Genomic DNA, 21444 nt, shown 5'->3' with positions numbered 1-21444 from the left:
AAGAACGGTTTCAGGTTAAGAACTGACCTCCGGAACGAATTAAGTATGTAACCAGAGGTACCACTGTATATGTAACAGTTTATTTGTATTTGATGTGATTTGTTTTTTCTTTTGTTCTTTTTGTGGTGAATGGATTCAATAGTTAAAATCAATAAAGATTAAATTGCAAAAAAAAAAAGGAGGGGAGAGGGCTCTTGCGGAGGGTTTCCCAGAGGCATTGGAGGTGGCCACTGTGAGAGCAGACTAGATGTGCCTTTGGCCTGATCCAGCAAACTCTTTTTATATATGGGTCACCACTGCATTGTTGCACTGATGTAGAAATGCTCTCCATTTACTCCAGGGATGTCATAAACCATTCCTTAATACATCACATACCACAGTTGGGATTCACTATTATTCCACACATATTATAAGAGCGCTGTGTGCATTCTGTGTCTGAAATGAATAAGCACAGAAACTGGTAATGGTCACAGCCTAAGCATATCCGGGTTTACTCCAAAATAAAACCCACTAGTTTCAAGAGATATGCCTAGGATTGCAGGGTGAGAACCTCAATGATCCTCTTACGTCCTCTTTGGTGTGGTAATTTAATCATGATGTCCATCCTAGGTGCTATAGAGTAATGTACATGAAAAAAAGGAAAAGGAAAGGTGGCCAGATAAATTCAGTCTGTTCTTCCAGAGACTGGAGCCTAGCACCTTCTCTAGAACATGCTTGTTCATATCAGCAACAGAAAGCAAGACAGTTGCTATTCACTTTTACAAAGACACTACAATCCTTACCTTTCTCACTGAGCCCTTATTCAGTCAGTAAACCTTATTCAGCCAAGGGCAGTTTTTGTGTGGAGATCAGGCTGAAAATGTAGCATCAGTGACCATGTTCAGCTCTGAATGAACTCAACATCTTCACTTGTCAGCAATCTCTTAAAAATCTTTGGATACAAGAATATCCCTTTAAATTCTCTGGTATTAAACTGACAATGGGACAAACACTAAACATATAGGTTATAGATCACATTTCCAATATTTGTATCTGAGTGCTTTATTTGTTTATTTTCCAACGCAGTCGCATCGCCTATTTCTAGAAGTAATGAAATACTTGGGAGCACACCTACGTACCAATCAGTGAGACACCAAAGGGCTCAGCTTCTTCATAGTATCCTTCTGGAGACTCAGTTTTGGATCCTGAATGTTGCTTTGCTTCTGAAATCTGTGGAATGCAAACAATAGCTAGAAAATGTGTAGATAAAGACCCAGAGTTCTGAAATAAATTTTCACTATGGTATCTGTAATTCAGAATAAGGAAGAACTGAGAGCAAGGTTCAAATTCCACAAAGCTGGAAAACCGGAAGCTAATGCTGAGGCCTTAACAGTTGTGCCCAGTGAACAGTGTCACAAACTGTGCTTGCTTACAACATACTCTCCATGCACACACACATTTCCTTGGTCCTTCAGGCTCAAATCCAGATGGGGAAGACGAAGTGCCTAAGTCTAGCAAAGGCACCCCACAACATTCTAGTCCTCTCTGTGTGTGTGACATCTATGGTTCTATAGTGTGCCTAAGGAATATGTGGTGCTGGGTGTGCATGCATGGTTATGGTGTGTGTGGTTGTGGGTTATGCTGGGCAGTCCCCAAAACAGTCCCAAGGTGCCCACAAGCCCAAAAAGGTTTGGCAATCCAAGGTCTAATCACTGCTCCACACTGTCACGTTCCACAGCTAGTGAAATAGGCACTGCTCATAGCATCCTCTAGATGGCTTCCATTAAAAATATTATCATACTGGCAAAATCCCTGCTTCAAAATTTAATCTGTGTGTGTACCATATTATTTTGCCTATAGTTAAGAAATGCCTTGTGGAATCAGACCAAAAATTATTAAATTGTTGTGGTCCTCTTAAGTTTTGCTGAAACCACAATAAGCCACACCTAAGGAAACCAAGCAGAGACCTAACCATGGAACACTAAATGGATAGCATACAATAAGTAGGCAGAATAGAGCCATCCCTTATTTCTTATTTAAAGCTGATCTTATAACTGGAGAATTGTATTTGAGTTTTCCCTTTGCAAGAGCAATTTTGATGGTGATAGGAGTCAAGTTTAGAAATACACCAGACATTTTCAAAGCCAGTATAAGTGAAAAAGGAAATAGATAAATAATATTGGAGTAAACCAACACTTTCAAAAGATTCTAAGCACTGGAAAGTCCCTGGATGGCTGCCAAATCTATCCTAATGTGCAGCCCAAAGCTGAGGGAAGAAATCAAGACACAAAATACTTTGGAAAGCATCCCAAAGGACAAGCTAAAAGTCAGTATTTTCAGGATAAACTGCCTAGAGAGGGAAACTGCCATGAACTTTTTAGGGGTCCCAACTCCAGGTTCCTGAATGCACCTCATTTTCTGCTCCCCCACAGGAAGAGTTGTGTATTGTGCTCCTACGTAGGCAAGTTGTGTAACAATCTCCGTGCACTAGCATTGCCAATTTACTTTTCATATTCCTTTCGAAACAGGCAGCTGGAGAGTAAGGACCCCAGAACCTTGCATGTGCCACCCTGTCTACAGCTGCAAGGCTAGGCATTAGCCATTCCTAGTTACCACCAGGAACAAAGGTACAACTGGCAGCTTTTCTGTGGCATGTAATTGCTAGTAGCGATAATATGAATACTATGAATTTGGTGCAGATGGAATTTGTCCTCACATGTACAGAAAGAACCATGACTGATGATGTGACAAGTATGTATTTGAGGGTATCCCTCAGGATCTTCTAGTGATCTGCCCTTTTCCTAGTCCGTGATGGCTTCATAGCATGAGATTGATGCACTTTATTTCGGAAGAAAATTCCCACTTAAAGAAGATATGATGCTTATGAAACAGAGTTCACTACACTTGGTTCCACCAGTGTTGGGACAGCTTTTAATATTTTAAATCTTAAATAATTCAAACCATTTAAAAATGAATCTTCGCCAATGAATCTCATTTGTTGCTGACGTTTCATCTTACAACACCATTTCAAAGATGATGCAGCTCAAGATAACCACAAGATTCTCCAAGTAGACAAACACACACACCCCTCTTCCATTTGCCAGCAGACAGAAGTATATAGTGAACCTGCTCATTTGAGTATACAGAATGGCAGATATGTGTTTCAATATAACCACAGCACTCTCAAGTAACTTGTCTCCATTGGTACCTTGGCAAAATATTTACTTACCTTTGCAAAATGGTAAAATGGAAAGTAATACCCAATAGCATAAAGGTCAGCTCTTTTTTTCTTTTTGGCAATAATGGTGAACATTTTGGAACCTGGTTAAAGATTTAAGTGCTTAAAATCCAAACTGGAAAATAAAGCCAATTTCTCAATGGGGGCCAGGCAGGAAACACGTCCCTGAGTTGCAGCTATTGCATACTGGCACTGAAGCCAAGTAACATCATACATTGTAGAAAGATTAAAACATCAAGTTCTGCCTATGTTTATGAAATAAACTGCAATATTTTCCTATACAGTAAAATGAAGTTTTGGATGAGGGGAGAAGAAAGTGACTACTTGTTTCTTTCTAACAATGGACTAGGTGGTGCGATAGAGGCATCTGGTGCCCTTTGGATGTTTGGGATTACAACTCCCACCAGTCCCAGTCAGCACAGCCGTGCTCATGGGAGTTGTAATCCAACCTATGAGGAAGGCTGCTTTAATGAGTTAAAAGTGTCATTCATTCTTTTCTTCCAGAGACACAGAAGGTTGCATCCAATGTGAGTTCTATTCAGAGCTGAACCACTGAAGTTAATAGACCTGAATTAGAAATGGGTTGTTAAACTACAGTTTCCTATTGTGTCTGAACTGCAAAACTGGTTTAATCCCACTACAAACCAGGCTCTGGTTCTGGGTTGACATCTTGGGTCTGTAGTTGACATTAAACCACATCATCATGCAATTTTTGAAGATGAAGCAAGACCAATGGAGGAAACCGATGTTGACACGTGTGTGTGTGTGTGTGTGTGTGTGTGTGTGTGAGTTGCCAATGCCCATAATGCTGCAAGTGCTCTACAAATGTTTAATACATATTGATGTATCATTTGAGAGAGAAAAGGCAGCTCTAGGATTTTTTCAGACCTCTGTATCTTACATTACAACTCACTCCAAAGGGTACTAAATTCTATCCCAGAAGATGAATGGCACTTGCATTATTGCTATGCAGAGTACATTGAAAGGAAGTAAATGAACAAACAAGAACTTACTATTTTTGAAGGTGGGAGGTCTGGCAAACTCTTCTGAGGTGGAGACAAATGCTGTTCCACTTCCCCATTTGTCAAGGAGTCTCTGCAACCCAACACTGCGGCCCAAACAAAAATAACAACAGGCAAACAGTCCATCACATAGACCAAGCTCAGAAACATTCTTGGATGCTATGCTTTTGTTTTGGAGGAAGCATTGCATTAAATTAGGGAGCATATTACAGACCACAAAAATGGCATTTGATACCATCTCCAAGAATATGGCGAAAAAGCGGCTAGGGACACACTTTCTTGCTAGCTGTGGGTTTGCTGGCACATATTTGCTTAACACTGCAAAGACCAAGATGTCTTAAAAATAATCTGTCTACTTGCAGGGCAAGGCTGATGTCTATATTGAGCAGTCCTAAGTATTCACCCTGTCATTACTGTTGGTTTTAACTTGCAGGGGCAATTCAGTCTTTTCCTAAATCCAAGCAAACAGAACTCACACTGAGAAAGAGCTACAATCTCAGCAGGTGGGAAAATACTTCCAGCCAATTTCCAGCTAGTTGGCAGGTGAAGTGCTGCCTCCATAATCCTGGGATCCATGGAGTATTAACAACCTAGGGAGGTGTGGAAAGGTAGTACAGGGATCTGGCTATATTGGCACTGAAGGAAAGAAGCTCACTTCTCCTCTGCAGGGCCTGACTATGAGTGGAAACAGACGACTGCTAATCACACAGTAGCTGCTTAAACCACATGACTCTTGCTTAAAGATTTCACACAGAAGCACATATGGAAAGGCAGTGACCCACAGACTTCAGAATGGCTGCAGGGGGCTTTTGAACATAGGTAATCCTAGGCAACATAAACAATCCTGCCATCCAGGGGCAGCTGGTGGCGAGGGCACTGTCATGCAGCAGGGCTCCCCCTTAGTGGTGTCACTGTGCTTACTGGGAGGGAGAAGAGGGACACATCAGGGAGATCACTGCTGTGCTGGAGCAGTGGCTGGAGGGCCCTACTGGTTCTGCCACTGGACCTGCACCATGCTGACCTCCCTGCCACCTCACCTCTGCCTGTAAGCACAGTGGCGCCTTTCTACACCAGCCATTGTCCCCGTCCCCCCGCCCACTGCCATTTTCAAATATGGTGGCGGAGATAGATGCACATTCTCATCCATGCACATATAGAAGAAGCAATTCCATGTCTGAAGTGGCCCTATGATGCCCACAAACAGCCCCAGCAAGCCTGCCACTCAAAGTGGAAGCACAGAAACCGGCCCTGGAAAGACAGGCATGAATTTTGCTGCATAAACATACAATATAAGATATTAGAAGCACTGTTCTTTTCAGACTAGCTGGGTAGCCACAATAACAGCTGCACATCCACATCCTGTCATGGGGGTAATAGGGTTCTGGTGTAAGGCTGCGAGCAGCAAAGCAAAATCCAGAGCACCCAGTGATGTTATTAGCCAAGTAAATTGGACATCTGCCTCCCTTCCCTTGGCTTCTTAGATTTCCTGATCTTTGTTTCTACACATCTTAATTAAGAGGCACCTGAAAGCAGCTCTGCGTCCTGTGTTTCTCCATCTTATATCTGCATGTCAAACCCAGGGAGGGTTGCCGCTAAAGCTAAAATGGATCAGTGAACATGGGCAGAGTTTACCATGTCTGTCTGGAAGATGGGTAGAGGAAGCACAGACTTAACAGTGAATTGGTACTGTGAGTTGGATGGTGTTTCTTTAAAAAAAGATACATGTGATCCTTTCATGCGTAAGAAGCACATTCAGCAGCAAAATGGGGAAGGGCCATAGCTCAGTGGTAGATGATGTGCCTTGCATGCAGCAGGCCCCGGTTCGATTCCCAGCATGTCCAGGTAGGGCTTTGAGAAACCCCCCTCTGAAATCTTGGAGGGGCAATGCCAGGCTGTGTAGGTAATACTACACTGACCTAGATGGACCAATGGTCTGACTCTGTATAAGGCAATCTTATATTCCTACCTTTGTCTGGTTTCTCTGGTTCACCGTGTTGCTTATTGATGGTGACTTTGTTCATGTAAATGTATTCCTCATCACCACCTATGAAGCAAAGAATATAAGCTCATTATTCTCTTGCGTATACTTGCACTGCATAGAAAATCACGCATTGTACAGCAGAGCATCTTGAGCAAAGCATCTCCTGGAGGAATTTTTAAACCATTTGCTTGGTCAGAATGGATATCTGTCCATCTATTTATTTATTTTTTAAAAAAATATTATGATCAGAGGAGGCTTGTTCTACTGACTTAGCTCAGTGGCGCCTTAACTGACATTGTTCTTGCACAGTTTATCTTGATTGCAGCTAAGAAGCTGTGCACTTGCCACCCCTGGCGGTGGAAGTTTCTTAGAGAGACTCAGCTCTTTCAAAGTTTATCTTCTTATCATTCTTGCAAATTAGATTCAGAAAATCTTGAATGAATTTAAAAATACATTGAGATTAAGAGCAAATGGAACAACAGCTCAGTTGGTTAGAGCATCATGCTGATAACACCAAGGTCACAGGTTCAATCCCTGTAAGAGACAACTGCAGATTCCTACATTGCAGGGGGCTGGACTAGATGGTCCTCAGGGTCCCTTCCACCTCTACAATTATATAATTATACGAAATGAGATTAGCCTGATTCAAGGGCTTTTATATTCACTTCTTTTCTCATGTACCGCATTTTTCGCCCTATAGGACGTACTTTTTCCCCTCCAAAAATGAAGGGGAAATGTGTGTGTGTCCTATGGGGCGAATGCAGGCTTTCACTGAAGCCTGGAGAGCCCCACCGCCAGCCCCACAAGCTCAGGGGACAGCGGGGAGGCGGAACGCCGCCATGGAGAGCCCCACCGCCAGCCCCACAAGCTCAGGGGACAGCGGGGAGGCGGAACGCCGCCATCCCGCTGTCCCCCGACTTTGTTAGAAGGCTGGCGGGGGGGAGAAGCCTGCTCCTCCCCGTCACCAGCCCCGCAAACTCGGGGGACAGCGGGGAGGCGCAGTGCACCATCCCGCTGTCTCCCGACCTGGTTTGGAGGCTGGCGGAGGGCTTCCCCCTCCCCCAGCCCCGCAAGCTCCCAGCCCCGCAAGCTTCGGCATCGCTCTGGGTCCCATTCTGGGGGCTGGGGGAGGGGGAAGCTCGGGCTTGCGGAGAACTTCCTGTTCTGGGAGCTGGGGTCGGGGGAAGCTCGGGCTTCCCCCGGCCCCAGCCCTGCGCCTGGGGGGGGGGGAAATAATTTTTTCCCCTTTATTCCCCCCCCCCAAATCTAGGTGCGTCCTATGGGCCGGTGCATCCTATAGGGCGAAAAATACGGTACATTTGGGTACTGTATAGCAATTTGACATAACAACCAGCACACACTGAATGTACTGGACTTTTGGAACACGTTTTCTGTGTACCCATTTGTGCGTGTGCGCACGTGTGCATGTACAAATGCATGGGTAGGCAAACTAAGGCCCGGGGGCCAGATCCGGCCCAATCGCCTTCTAAATCTGGCCCATGGGCGGTCCAGGAATCAGTCTGTTTTTACATGAGTAGAATGTGTCCTTTTATTTAAAATGCATTCTCTGGGTTATTTGTGGGGCACAGCAACTCGTTCAATTCCCCCCCCCCCCAAAAAAATCTAGTCTGGCCCTCCACAAGGTCTGAGGGACAGTGGACCAGCTCCCTGCTGAAAAAGTTTGCTGACCCCTGTACAAATGCATGCACTGCACATATATTCCTGCTACCCAGGGCTAACTCTTTGTGCAAAAAGTAGACTTCAGATTGTGACACAATAAGTAACTTTCCCTTTAACAAAAGACTGTTGGCTGTTTTTACGTGCAATTGGGGAGGCCGAAGTTTAGATGCAAAAGTAGACCAGTATCGGTATCAGCAAACGACAGCTCTGAGAAGCTCTTCTGAAATTAGCGCCCTTTTACACAACTGTGCTTACCATTTGATTTTGTGCACAGCCTAAGGAGGTCAGTGAGGAAGCTTTTTTTCACAATGGCAGTGCTGCTGAGGTTCTCCTTGTCCAGTATCTTCAGAAAATCTTCAAGTTCTGTAAGCAGTTGCTCCAGAGCTGAAGTAGACATAAAACAGATTTGCAAATGCTATTATGCCCTGTACAGTGGTTAAATATATAAAAGGGATTTATAGCGATCCTTGAAGAACCCAGCATTTCTTGAATCAGTTTGCATTTTAAACCAAAACCTATACTTTTAGAATCAGCCCATTTTCCACTGTCCATTTTACCTTACCTCTCATGCATTTTACCTCTCATGCATTAAGTGCAAAATATAACAGCTTGGGACCAGTTTATCTGCAAGATCGCCTTACCCCTTATGTCTACTCAGCTGCTTTGATGAATGGAAAGGGCACTGTTAAAGGAGACTCTTGATATTCCATCCACACTTACAGGAAATGGATCTTTTAGCGTGGCAACACTTTTCCTTTGGAACTCCCTGCCACCTGACATCAGGCAAGTGCCTTCACTGTATTCTTTGCAGTGCCTGCTTAAAACATTTTTACTGAGGCAAAAGTATCCAGACACATAGAAGTTACATGTGTTTTACCTCTTTTTTTACTACTGTCGATTTCAATCCCCTTTTGAACATTTTTAAATACCTGCTTTTAACTTTTATTCAGAATTTTAATGTTTTATTTTATGGTTTCATAAACCACTTAGAGGTTTTCTCTCAATAAAGCGGTATATAAATTTTATTAAATAAATAAATACATGCAAAAGATACTTTTGGACCAAATTTTTGACTCTCTATACTAAGAGTTGCTGGACTATCTGAATCTTGCAGGAGATGATTCAAACTTTTCTTTTGAATGCTGGAATCTCAACCAATATTAACAACCTTTTCAGTATGCGCACACATAAAAATGACTTATTACAAAACATGTGAAATGTAAGATGTGAAATTTCCCTTGTTCAACACTTGGTGCAAACCTTTTCTTTTCTTACTCCCACTGGATATGCTACTAACAATAACAGAGATTGGATTGAACGTAACACATTCAAAACGCTACACTATAATCCACAAGCCAGTCCTTTGCTATTTGTATTCCATTTCATCACCCTTATAACGATGCTCAAACACAGGGAAGATGGCAACATGAGAGACAAGGCCCTAATACTATTAGCTGGGACAATTTAGACAGCTGTGAGTGAAACAGATCTCTGGAACGCTTACATGATTTAACAAATTTGATTCCCCCAAAGCACCATCCTTTCACACAAAACAATGCAACATTTATTTGTATGGAGAGATGAACACCTTACGGACAGAATGACTTCTAAAAGTTGACCCAGGTCAGTGTTCTTCAAACGGAGCTATGAATAACATTTCTCTGCATCCACAAATCTAGCCCAACAAACCTGAAGGGGAGATTTTCCCAGACCCTCCTTTCCATCTCTTCCTCCCCCCTCCTCTTCCAAACATCTGTCTAAAACTTTCTGAGCTGGCACCATTCATTTCCCTAGCAGACTGCCTTGGCAGAAGGCACTTGACTTGCAACCGCTCCATTCTTTGTCTGCTACAGAAAAAATCAACAGACCAGCTGATCATTCGGTGCCGGTTTAGAGTAAGCATTCAAGTTGCTGAATGGTGGGTGCTGCTGGCTTTTTGTGGATTTTCCAGCCCATCCTGCCAGGCACATTCCAAGGCTTACAGGGGTCGGCTGCTGCTGTAGGGAAAGGGAAAGTAGATTTGTGATGACAGAAGGAGAAAGCTATTCTCTCCAACTGTGAAAAGAAACAGATGTGTTGGTAGGGGCTGCCGAAGCAGCTGGATGGCTTTTAGGAGGACAACGGATCTTCCAAAGGGAACAAAACATGCACTGATACAGAAAAGCAGGCCCTCTGGTGCTATCCACTCGCCTGAGACCCCAGAGAAGAATAAAGACAATGGTGAATTATCCACAGCAGAAGGAGAGGGATCGTTATGCTCCTTGGTCTGCACCAGTCGCCAGTGAATTCAACTTAAGCAAAATCAGAGGCGTATTTCACAAGATGTGTTGAATTTTGGGGGTAGGGTGGGGGTGGGGAAGGAGCACTGATCTTGAACTTGTTTTATCTTTTTAATTTGTGAAATACAGTAGGTCGCTATAGAAGGCAATTAGGTGGAAACAGCCATTTCCTATTTTGTTTCTAATTTCTGGCCATGTGGCTATTAAATAAGAATGATCTGGAAAATGAATATTATTCTGTTCCTGTGGTTTTTAAAAAAAAAATGCACACTATTAGTCACCAATTGACATTTTTAGCACAAAATTATCTTTTAAAAAAACCATGCGGCAAATGAACTCTACTCTACCTCTGCGGATGCGGTCTTAAACGGATGTGCACTTTTAGTCACCAGTTACAATTTTTATCACAGAGAAAAAACATATAGGCTTTTCCCCAAGTATATTTGTCTACTATGGCATGGGGTTGTGAGATCTTGCACTGCAAATTATACAGTGAGGGGGGAAAGTATTTGATCCCCTGCTAAATTTGCCCATTTGCCCTCTGACGAAGGAATGACCAGTCCATAATTTTAATGGTAGGTTTATTGTAGCTGTGAGAGACAGAATAACAACAGAAAAACCCCCAGAAACCCAGAAGACAAAAGTCAGAGATTGATGTGAATTATAATGAGTGAAATAAGTATTTGATCCCCTATCAACCAGCCAGATGTCAGGTTACCTGGTATTTTCACTGTATGTAACGAGCTGAGATTAGAAAAACCTGCTGTAAGGGAGAGGTCTTACCTGTAATCCCAGCTCGTTAAGACACCTGTCGACAGAAGCAATCAATCCAGCAGATTCCAAAGTAGCCACCATGACCGAGACCAAAGAGGTGTCCAAGGATGTCAGGGACAAGATTGTAGACCTGCACAAGGCTGGGCTGGGCTACAAGACTATTGCCAAGCAGCTTGGTGAGAATGTGACAACAGCTGGTGCAATAATTCGCAAATGGAAGAAACACAAAATAACTGTCAACCTCCCTCGGTCTGGGGTTCAATGCAAGATCTCATCTCATGGAGTTGCAATGATCAGGAGAATGGTGATGAAGCAACCCAGAACTACATGGGGGGAACTTGTCAATGATCTCAGGGCAGCTGGGACCATAGTCACCATGAAAACAGACATATTATGCTTTGGGGGTGTTTTTCTGCTAAGGGGATAGGACACCTTCACCGCATCGAAGGGACAATGGACGGGACCATGTATCGTCAAATCTTGGGTAAGCACCTCCTTCACTCAGCCAGGGCATTGAAAATGGGTTGAGGATGGGTGTTCCAGCATGATAATGACTCAAAACACACGGCCAAGGCAACAAAGGAGTGGCTCAAGAAGAAGCACATTAAGGTTCTGGAGTGGCCTAGCCAGTCTCCAAACCTTAATCTCATCAAAAATCTGTGGAAGGAGCTGAAGGTTCAAGTAGCTACACATCAGCCTCAAAATCTTACTGACTTGGAGAGGATCTGCAAAGAGGAGTGGGACAAAATACCTCCTGAGATGTGTGCAAACCTGGTGGCCACCTACAAGAAACATCTGACCTCTGTAATTGCCAACAAGGGTTTTGCCACCAAGTACTAAGCCATCTTTTGCAAAGAGATCAAGTATTTATTTCACTCATTACAATACACATCAATCTCTGACTTTTGTGCTCTGGGTTTCTGGGGGTTTTCCTGTTGTTATTCTGTCTCTCACAGCTACTATATACCTACCATTAAAATTATGGACTGGTCATTTCTTCGTCAGAGGGCAAACAGGCAAATTTAGCAAGGGATCAAATACTTTCCCATCTCACTGTATAAGCTCAACACTGACAATATATACCAGGAAGCACAGACAGACTGAGAAAGACTCAATAAAACATGGTTTACTGGAACGTTGGATAATCAGTTTTGTTTGTTTCTTTGTTTGTTTAATTTTTATACCACCCTTCATCCAAAGATTTCAAGGCAGTTCACAGAAGATTATGATGCAGAAATCTGCAATAACAAGACAGAACTTGCAACGCTAAATAATGTAGATACTTCTCTAGTCAGTTTCTTTTTTATATAAAAGGAAGTTGTTTGTTTATTTATTACATTTATATCTCACCTTTTCCCAGGGAATTCATGGGATTCCCCGATATGACCCTGCATTCAGATCATCACCAGATCCCAGTCAGCTTACTTTTACCAATGTTGTTGCATCACGTGCATTTAGACTGGTGGTGAAGGGAGTTTTTTTCTCCATTAGGGACCCCGGCCCACAGAAAACACAAGGCTCAGGGCCTGATCCAGCCTTGTCAGGTGAGCCAGACAGAAACAGCTCTCAAGGGCATTTTCAAAGCTATTTGAGAAGCCTTCTAAGCATTCCTCCCTACTCTGGTCCACATGATTCAACATTGGCCAACTGGTCTCCCTTTGGGCTGTCTACTCCTCCCCCTGAACCCCCTGCCAAAGCTTCACTGCACAGTGACCACAGACTTGAGCCAACTCTACCTGTCTCTGAACACATTCTCTCCTCTCACACACACCGACACATCTGCCTAACAGTACTTGTGGGATGTGTGCTTGTGCTTCAGCACTGCTTCCCAGAGACTTCAGAGCTGGCTGAATTTACTGAAAGACCAGAGGTAACACTGTGGACCAGATACAACCCATGGACTGAATCCCCACCTCTGCTCTAGGCTATGCCTGTGGAACCCAATGGTCAACTCTGCATGCACAGAGGGGAGCAGGATCATGGACCCTACGTGTGCACTCCCAGGTCTTCAGCCAGGAACTATGGTTATGCCAGGGTTCCCAAATACATACAGGCCTTTGGCATCTACAGTTCTAAGTGCTTCACTCCTGTTCTTACATTCCACATGACATGCAGAGGTCAGGACTGACAGGCACATCAAGGCTGAGGGGTGGGGCCAGTGGACAAAATCCCACTCCTTTCCATGCACTGATTGAACACATGAACAGGAGAACATGAAAGCAAGGTTTAGGTGAGTTATTGAAAAGTAGTAAGATTTCAACCAAGATGACAACTGAAATACCCTCAATAACCTGGCCCAGTCCAAAACACCCTAGCTTAACCAAGTTCTCCCAACCGTTTATGGTTGCCCACTAGGCTCTAGTACATGGATGTGGAGCCTCAGACCAAATGCTTCCATGGGTTTCCATTTGGTCCTCAGGACTCTCCCCAGCCCACACCCCTCATCAACACTCCTTGGGTGCTTTTGCCTAGCTGCAATATGTCCTTGCAGTGTGATAATGCCTGTTGCTTGCCCGGTGCGAACTACACAAGCCAAGCCAACTAGAATGGATGAGGAAGACAGTATCTATTGTTCACAGGACATCTGCAGGAGAGCACACAGAATTCCTTCCTCCCCCTCCACCCGCACAAGGGACTTTCCAATCTCAAAGCATCCATCAAAAAAAATATTAGCCTTGTCAGTTTCAACAGCCAAGAATCTGTGGAAAGCATAGCATTTGTCCAAGGTACAGAATTTTGCAGTTTAGGTGCTTTGAGGAAAATGTGAGAATCTTGCAACAAAGGGGGCAAACTTGGGAGAAGTGCAACACATCACAAAGCAACAAATGAACATCTAATATGCATTTATTGTGCAATAACGACGGTGAAAGCAATTCCAGCAACTCTAATCATACCTCAGAAAGATTTAATGTCTGGTTTTGGAAACTCCTATTTGAACAGTTTGGCCTTGTCTTCCTATACAACATGAAACATGGCGAGGGAGACAATGGGCCTTGTTGCTTGTGGGCAGTGTGCCCAACTGCTGAACCCAACCAGCACAATATGGGCCATTCTGGAAGTCTGGACAATCATCTTATTGATGAACTGTCATCTCTAAACCAGGAACTCTGAACTTTAAGTAAGAGACAGCAGAAAAGGCAGACAAGGCTTTCCAGTTTGCTGAACAAATGACAGACTGGCTCCCCTCCTCCTTCACAGGGTGGTGGGAGGACTCAAGAAGCGGAAAAGAGAAAAGAGAGAAAGTGCTTGAAAAATGCCCAGAAGGCTCAATGAAGGAACAGCACTCCTGTCCCCTGCTCCCACACTATGAACAATCACATTCTTCCAAGTGCCTTATTGCAATGCTCAAAATTAATATAGTGAGATCCTTCATAAATAAGTGACTCCCAGTTTTCCATTCTGAGCCTTTGCTTGTAGTTTTGCTCTGGATTCAGATCACAGCACAGGGAGGGTTCCCCAGATTAACATCCTTAGCCTGAGGTTTGAATTTTTGACTGGAAGCACACTTCCCCTTCTTAACAATGCTTCCTCTTTTTTTGCTAGAAAGCTTGACATCCGAAAGTTGACTCAAAGCCTTTGGCTGTCCAAGTGCTGTCTCAGCTTCTGACAACTTTTTCCTCCAGCAAAATCAACCCAGCATATTGTGGCACGTTTACCAGCTCCAAAAAACTCTACATGGAGAAGACAACATCAACTTGATGGTGGTCCCATTTGCTTCCTCACCAAGGTTGAGAATGTACATGCATTGGGTACCAAACATTCTGCCTTTGGCCAGATTGTCATATGGAGAGATATATGGTCCTTCTATGACATCATTAAAAGTAGGGTTAGTGTCTTGCCATCAGTGCAGATACTTGTGGAGCAGCAGGGAGTGGTGAACTTCAGCTTTCTGTACACTAACTACTGCAGTGTGTGGGCTAAAGACTTCACATGTTGCTGGCATCCACCTGTCTCAAGAGAGAATGGAGTGTGCCTCTGGGGGTGAAGTCAAACTGCTGCATTAGCAGCACTGAAGTGACCTTTCTGGGGCACAAGCCTGGGCAGTGTGTATGGGCTGCTCAGACAGCAGGGCCTCCTTCTCGGCCTCGCTGATGTGGCCCAAAGGAAAGCAGAGAAATACGTTTGGCACCAGGTTGGCTGCAGGAGTTGCTGAAAGGAGGCATACAAGGTGCCGTCCAAATCCCCTCTATTTGTGTAGGGTTTACTTCCTAAGCCTTTTCTTCTCCCAAATATATCCTGTAAGGCAGTGGAGGTTTAGCATCAGAGTTTTCCTTCTCCTAGAGTCCCAGGTTGATGAGCCCCATCTGCCCCCCACTTCCCTCCACAGCAGCCTTTCTCAACCTGTGGGTCCCCAAATGTTGAACTACAACTCCCATCACCCCTAGCTAGCAAGGCCAGAGCTCAGAGATGATGGGAGTTGTAGTCCAACACAACATCTGGGGACCTACAGCTTAAGAACGGCTGCTCCACAGCATGTGCATAAACTGCGTTCTTGACTGTTGGAACCACTATTGATCATATCTGCTCAATCCGCAGTAGCCTTCTTAACTCACCAAGGGTTTGAGACCCATCCTCACCTGGTTTATCCAGCCAATCAAAGCTGCTTCCCAGGGTGTGGCCACTGTTGCATGAAGACAGCTTCTAGGAGCCACAGGCTTGACATGCCTTCTCGCTTATTACAGGCACAGAAACCAGGTGACAGATAGGAAAAGGGGGAAGTAGATGCATCAAACAGGTATGAATATCAGAAATTAGAATAGAGCGGTATATTGCAGAAGGAGAAAGAACTTGCCAGCAAAAATTTTATTTCACATTCTATCCAGGAAAATAAGGGAACTTTTGTGATCACATAATTCTTTCCCTTTGTTCTACAATGTAGCTATGACTTGAAATTCTATGTTAAACCAACAACAAGCAGCTTGATGGCATTCTAGCCAGGGTTGTAACTAATCAGTTCTTTGCCACACAAATGGCAATTATGGACATTAAAGAAAAAATGGTTGCCTGGTCAGGGAAAACAAATATTTTACAAGTGATGGTAACTGCTCCTAACTAAATTTATTTCCTCACAGTATAACTCACTCTGTAAGCCTGCCTTTCTTGTTGAATCAAACACCATCATATTCTCCGTCACTGTAAACACTTGTAATTAAAATCCTTGTAGATTTTTTAAAAAAAAGAATTGGGGAAAAGAATTGCACGTGTTTCACTGCAGTGCAGTTTTCTTTATCAGTGTATTCACTGGCAAATGACCAGCTATTTTAAAAGCCAGCATACCAATTAATAATTCAGAAACATATAATTTTCCCAACATCAAATCTGACCTAGTAGCACACAAATTAAAAATGTCTGAATAGTTTGAATTTACGTAATTATGGATTTGGGGTGGATTCTGTTTGCCTTGTGCGTATGTTACATGCAATGAGTGTACATAGAACATAGCAAGTTTTTACTAGCTCAGTAATGTCTAGACTGTCAGATAGCAGCTCTCCATCGTTTCAGACAGGCTTCTCTCCCAGTTCCACCTGAAGATGCTGGGGATTAAACCTGGATGCTCTGCCACTGAGATATGGCACTTCCCTATACAATTTCTATACATGTCTGTGTGAATAGTTGAGCTGTACAAGCTTTCAAACCCTTAACTTCCCCACATACACCATGCAGTGCATGGGCAGTAGGATGTGACTGAGTGCATAAAACAGTCTGTAATTTGTTAATGTTCTTCAAAGACTTAAACCAGCAACCATGTCCTTGTGCTTTATCAAGGGCTGCTTCTGACACTGAGACAAAAATGTGACTGTGCTCACATAGTAAGAGGTGAGAAAACATCTTGGGTTGGATCCAGATCTAGCCATGCTTAGAGAAAACACAATGAAATAAATGGCACACATTATCCATCACGAACTTAAGTCCTACTGATTTCAACGCACCCCTCCAGGGCTGGGGATGTTCTGGGGCTCAAAACTCCCATAATGTCCAGGCAGCATAATCAGTGGTCATGGAGGATGGAAGTTATAGTCTCACAATATCTGGAAGGCCACAGGTTCCCCATGTGCAGTCTACTCTAAGCATGACTAAGTCTGGCTCAAGCCCAGGAGGTAGCAAATATAGCACAAACCCACTTCTCAACAAGGATACATATTTTGTGGGAAAGTATCCAGAGTCTGACAAATGTACATGTATGTATTTTAAGACACAGATGCTTGCATCTGCATCTTTAAAAAGTAACACTGAAGGTGGCCTTTAACTGCCCTGAAGTCCCAGACTTGGCAAAACAGCCATTTATCGGATAGAAGAGATTTTGTTACTTAGCCTAGCCCAGACTTTGTTTTATATAAACAGAAGCCTATTATCTAGAGAGAATGAGAAGTTGCATTAAACCTCTAAAAGGCCATTAGATAAAACACTCTGAAGGTATCACTAATCTTGCCCTGGATTTAAGAGCTAGGTTGTTGTTTTTATGCAGTGTTTCAGCATAAAAATCATTGGCAAAAAACCCCTAAAAAACTGCTGATGAATGTGTTTGTGCGCTGTCAGTAACTCTCATTAACTCAATCCTTCTTGAAACATTTGATGCTTATGTTTTACTCTTTAATCTCTATTTTGCACTAACAAACCTCCAAGAGATTATTGCAGCTCAACTGTAATTTAGTGATTTCTCTTTTCTCAGCATCACTGTTTGATTATTGCTTACATTGTACACTGTAATTTAAGGACTGCCTCTAGAGACAGTTTCTGAAGCTCTTCTCACTTTCCAAATTCAGAATTGGCAGAAGTCAGCAGAGTTCAGTTCTACAGCTTGGTCTGAACTTAACCCAAAGGTCACAGAGAGAAATGTGGAGGTGCTTGACTGGAAGACCCATCTCACATGACTTAAGATCTTCCATCCAGATAGGTGAATCAATGTAAGAATTAAGTCCTTTAATAAGAAGCCTGAAATGATCAAAGCTGCTGAGAAGTCTATAAATTACTATGTAGTAAAACCACCCTGTCAATAATAAGTAAAATTTAATGGTTCAGCTATTCAAACATCAGAATTTGAGACATTATTGATGGGAGTTGTAGTCCAACAGCATCTACAGTAGGGATTTCCAAATTGTAGTCTGCGGACCAGCAGTGGTCCACGACCTTCATTCAGGTGGTTCACAGAATGTAAAAATAGGCAGAAAAATCTGCCAAGTCCCTCAGCAATTTTCAAGTGGTCTGTGGAGGCCTATTGATCTGGAGGTACACAGGTTAGCCACACCTGTCCTATGGTGCTAATGGAATACAAAGGAAGACAAAACAGACAGCCATGAAAATATTGTTAGCACCTAGCCTGTAACTTAACACTCCAAACAAACTTAATGGTTTACTGTATGTTCACTTTTGTGCCCAATACAGAGAAGCTATCCCTAAACTCTAGTGGCATTAGGATGTTAACAGACTCACAGGTTTTCTGTAAAGGGAGACACCTCAATTCAGTTTTAATAAACCCCATTCTGAATATCTTAGTCTAGTGAAGGTTCACATTCTAGGTATCATGGCTGTTTCTTGGTGGGTCACTGCTCTCTAGAACCAGTACAAACAGATTTTACTTTTGCAGGAAACAGACAAAACTGATACCTCTGAAGGGTCACACACATTGCTTTAAAAATTTTAGCTGCAGGGGGAAAAACACAAGTAACTGGAGATTACTTCTGCTTAGTTTCTTAATAATGATCTGGAACAACTCCTTTCAGTTTCAGGCTTAATTCAACCCAGGATGTAGTTATTATCTTACAAAACAGGAAACACCCTTAAATAATCATTACATATTGGGGAACAAAAATATATTGTTTCTTCAATCTTCAGAGGACTTGAAAGCCCAATATCTAAATTAAAACTTGGAAGCTGGGTAACGTCACTATCCTATTTTAGGAGCAGGGCAGACAGGATTTCTTTCTTTTTTTATTGTCTCATGAAAATCTCAAAGCAAATTGACAGTACAATTGAAGTGCAAAAATTATTGAGCCTTGAGACCTTGCTCAAAACACACATTTTGATCTGAACAAAAGACACCAGGAAAGAAGAAGCAGGAGTCTCAGCTATCACCCTCTCCTGCCCGAAACAAACCAGGACTGTGCCAAGAAAATGCATGTGGCAAAAAGGAGCGCTAGGTCCTGGTGGGCTACCCCCTTACCCGCTTGTGATTGGCCAAGAGGGTAACCAGCCAATCAGGATTTTCATATATATTTTTCCTTCCCCCCCCTTCACTTCTCACTTTCCTCTGCAGCCCCCTAGCCTCAGGCTATGGCCCCCCATTTACACATTTTTCACCTGGGGCCTCCTTGGAATATCCTGGGGCTCCCCTAGAATATCCATGGGGCCCTAGGGGGCCATATGGCCCCCAGTTGGGAAACACTGGCCTTGCCTATATGTAGTCTACTTGTAGCTGGGCACATCAAAGAGGACATTAATTCAAGACACCATTAATTCAAGACACTCAGTGGAGCATATGCTTGTACAACAAGAACTATGGGTGGTATACAACTAAGTTCCATTTAAATTAATGGGCCTAACTTAGTCAAGTTCCTCTGTTTCAGTGGGTCTACTCTGAGTAAAAGTTAGTTGAAAACACTCTGTATATTTAAATATAAGCTGATGTCCAACCATCGTAATACCAAAACATGGTACATACAGCAAATAGCTCCCGAGAAGAGCACACTTGTAGTCATAGCTGTTTATTTTCTACTTAAGGTAAACCACACATTCCATTTTTAGCCAACATGCAGACACGGAAGCAGACACAACTCAGCTTCGACTGCATGGGGAGCTTAGAACTATGAAGATCGGAGGAGCATTGGTTCATTACATGTGAACAGAGGATGTGTAGCCTACACACACATACACACACTGCAAGCACATTCCAGAATGTACAAAATGGGCCAACAAAAATAGTAGTCAGAACATGAACAAGTGGGGTAGAAGATCTCCCTAAATAACCTGAAAACAAACAAAAAGAATGCAAGGAAATACAAAGTAGCTTCAGAAGGAGGACTAACTTTACAAGTGTCATATTGTTCTGACATACATAGAAAATGGCCTTTTACTAAGGTAGAGCATTGGTTATTCTAACTTAATGCCATCTATACCAGGGCTGGGGTTCCTGTGACCATCAAGCTATCTTGAACTCCAACTCCCATCCGCCTCAGCTAGCATGTTCCATGGTCAGGGGTGAGGGAAGCTGTAGCCCAATAATATCTGGAAGGCCACTGGTTTCCCACTTCTTACCCATGCTGAGTGGCAGCAGGGATTTAAGATGGCAGTCTTTCACATCCCCAACTTGGAGATGCGAGGACTGTGTCAGCATATAAGATAGTAGCTCTGCCTCTGCGCTACCCCACTCCCAATTACATTTCTGTAGCAAACTTTAATTAATTATAACAAGGTTTTCTGTATCAAAAGGAGTCTCAGTTGTTTATTCCCAGCCTTACAACCCATGGTTTATCAAGTCTAGAATGACTGAACCAGGTCATGAGCTTAATTTGATTCCATTATGGCAAACTCAACCTAGATTAAAAGACCTCTTTGCTTTTACATATGCATGCATGCATGAAATGTGTGTCAAAGCTTCCATGATTAAAAACTGAACTTTTCCTCATCCTTTTCAACTCCCCGCACCCCCAAGACATAAGTGATCAAGAGCGCGCAAAAATATTTCCACCTTTCTTTTTATTTGTATAACTCTTCTTTGATAATACTGAGACAGAAGATTACTGAGCTGACACATTTTGTTTCCAGAAAGCCCCCATTGTCTGATTGTCTGAGCTGCATTCAAAAGAGATTTATGTAACATCTACGACGAAAACAGGAGGAAGATGGAAAGCCTGAACAAAAGGGAAAGGAGCTGAAAATGAATATTAAACATGGACTTTATTCAACCTCCAGTTATTAGGGTTCCCACCTTTTTCATGTAGAGGCAGGAATTAATCTTTCCCAGTCACTACAGTTTTAAGTTGGGGAGATACTTCACAGGTTCATTTTCATCTGACATACAGCTAGTGAGAGCACCATGACTTCAGAAGATGCTTCAGTTTCAACTCTCAGAAGCAATAACCCATCCTAAATAGCAAGAAGAAAGCTTTTTTGGGGGTGGGTGGATTCCTCGTTCTTATAGAATTGTACTACCCATAACAAAAGAGATCAGTTATATGTAGAATGTAAGGCTGCAAGATTCGAGCCTACTTGAACTCTGTGCATTTTGAAAGCTTGGTCCAGAAAGCTCAGGTGCTAGCTGAGGTACATTAGGGCCAATTCAGATAATCAGCAACCACCTTGTAACCACTTGGCATGTGCCCCACATATTGCGGAAGCTGTCCCTGCTAGCCTCCTTCCATACAGTGAGCTCAGCATCCCTACCTCTCAGTATCTTTCTGCTTCGGTGAAGTTCCATGTAATTGTGAAGGGATACTAAATGCTAGACTTAACCACATGGCTGGAAAGTAAGCTACACTTAGGAGCAGACTACAA

General features: G+C 43.0%; 1 protein-coding gene across 3 annotated transcripts in view; it reads right to left on the bottom strand.

The window, feature by feature from the left end:
• Positions 1 to 21444, bottom strand: part of AFAP1L2 (actin filament associated protein 1 like 2) — a 74544-nt gene that overhangs the window by 17912 nt on the left and 35188 nt on the right. For 2 of the 3 annotated variants that reach the window (XM_081863660.1, XM_081863661.1), the window contains exons 2-5: positions 8156 to 8284; positions 6206 to 6283; positions 4231 to 4325; positions 1119 to 1209 (exon numbers count right to left, since the gene is read on the bottom strand). In XM_081863660.1, coding sequence (XP_081719786.1) covers positions 1119 to 1209; positions 4231 to 4325; positions 6206 to 6283; positions 8156 to 8284 — 393 coding nt within the window. Of the gene's footprint in view, positions 1 to 1118; positions 1210 to 4230; positions 4326 to 6205; positions 6284 to 8155; positions 8285 to 15530; positions 15619 to 21444 lie in introns of all 3 variants that reach the window. The other variant, XM_081863662.1, reaches the window with a different exon arrangement.

This window comes from Podarcis erhardii (genome assembly GCF_964252035.2).
Source record: "Podarcis erhardii genome assembly, chromosome: 5".
Taxonomy (NCBI): Eukaryota; Metazoa; Chordata; class Lepidosauria; order Squamata; family Lacertidae; genus Podarcis; species Podarcis erhardii.
The sequence above is the reverse complement of the archived record's forward strand: the minus strand, read 5'-3'. Positions and strand labels throughout refer to the sequence as shown.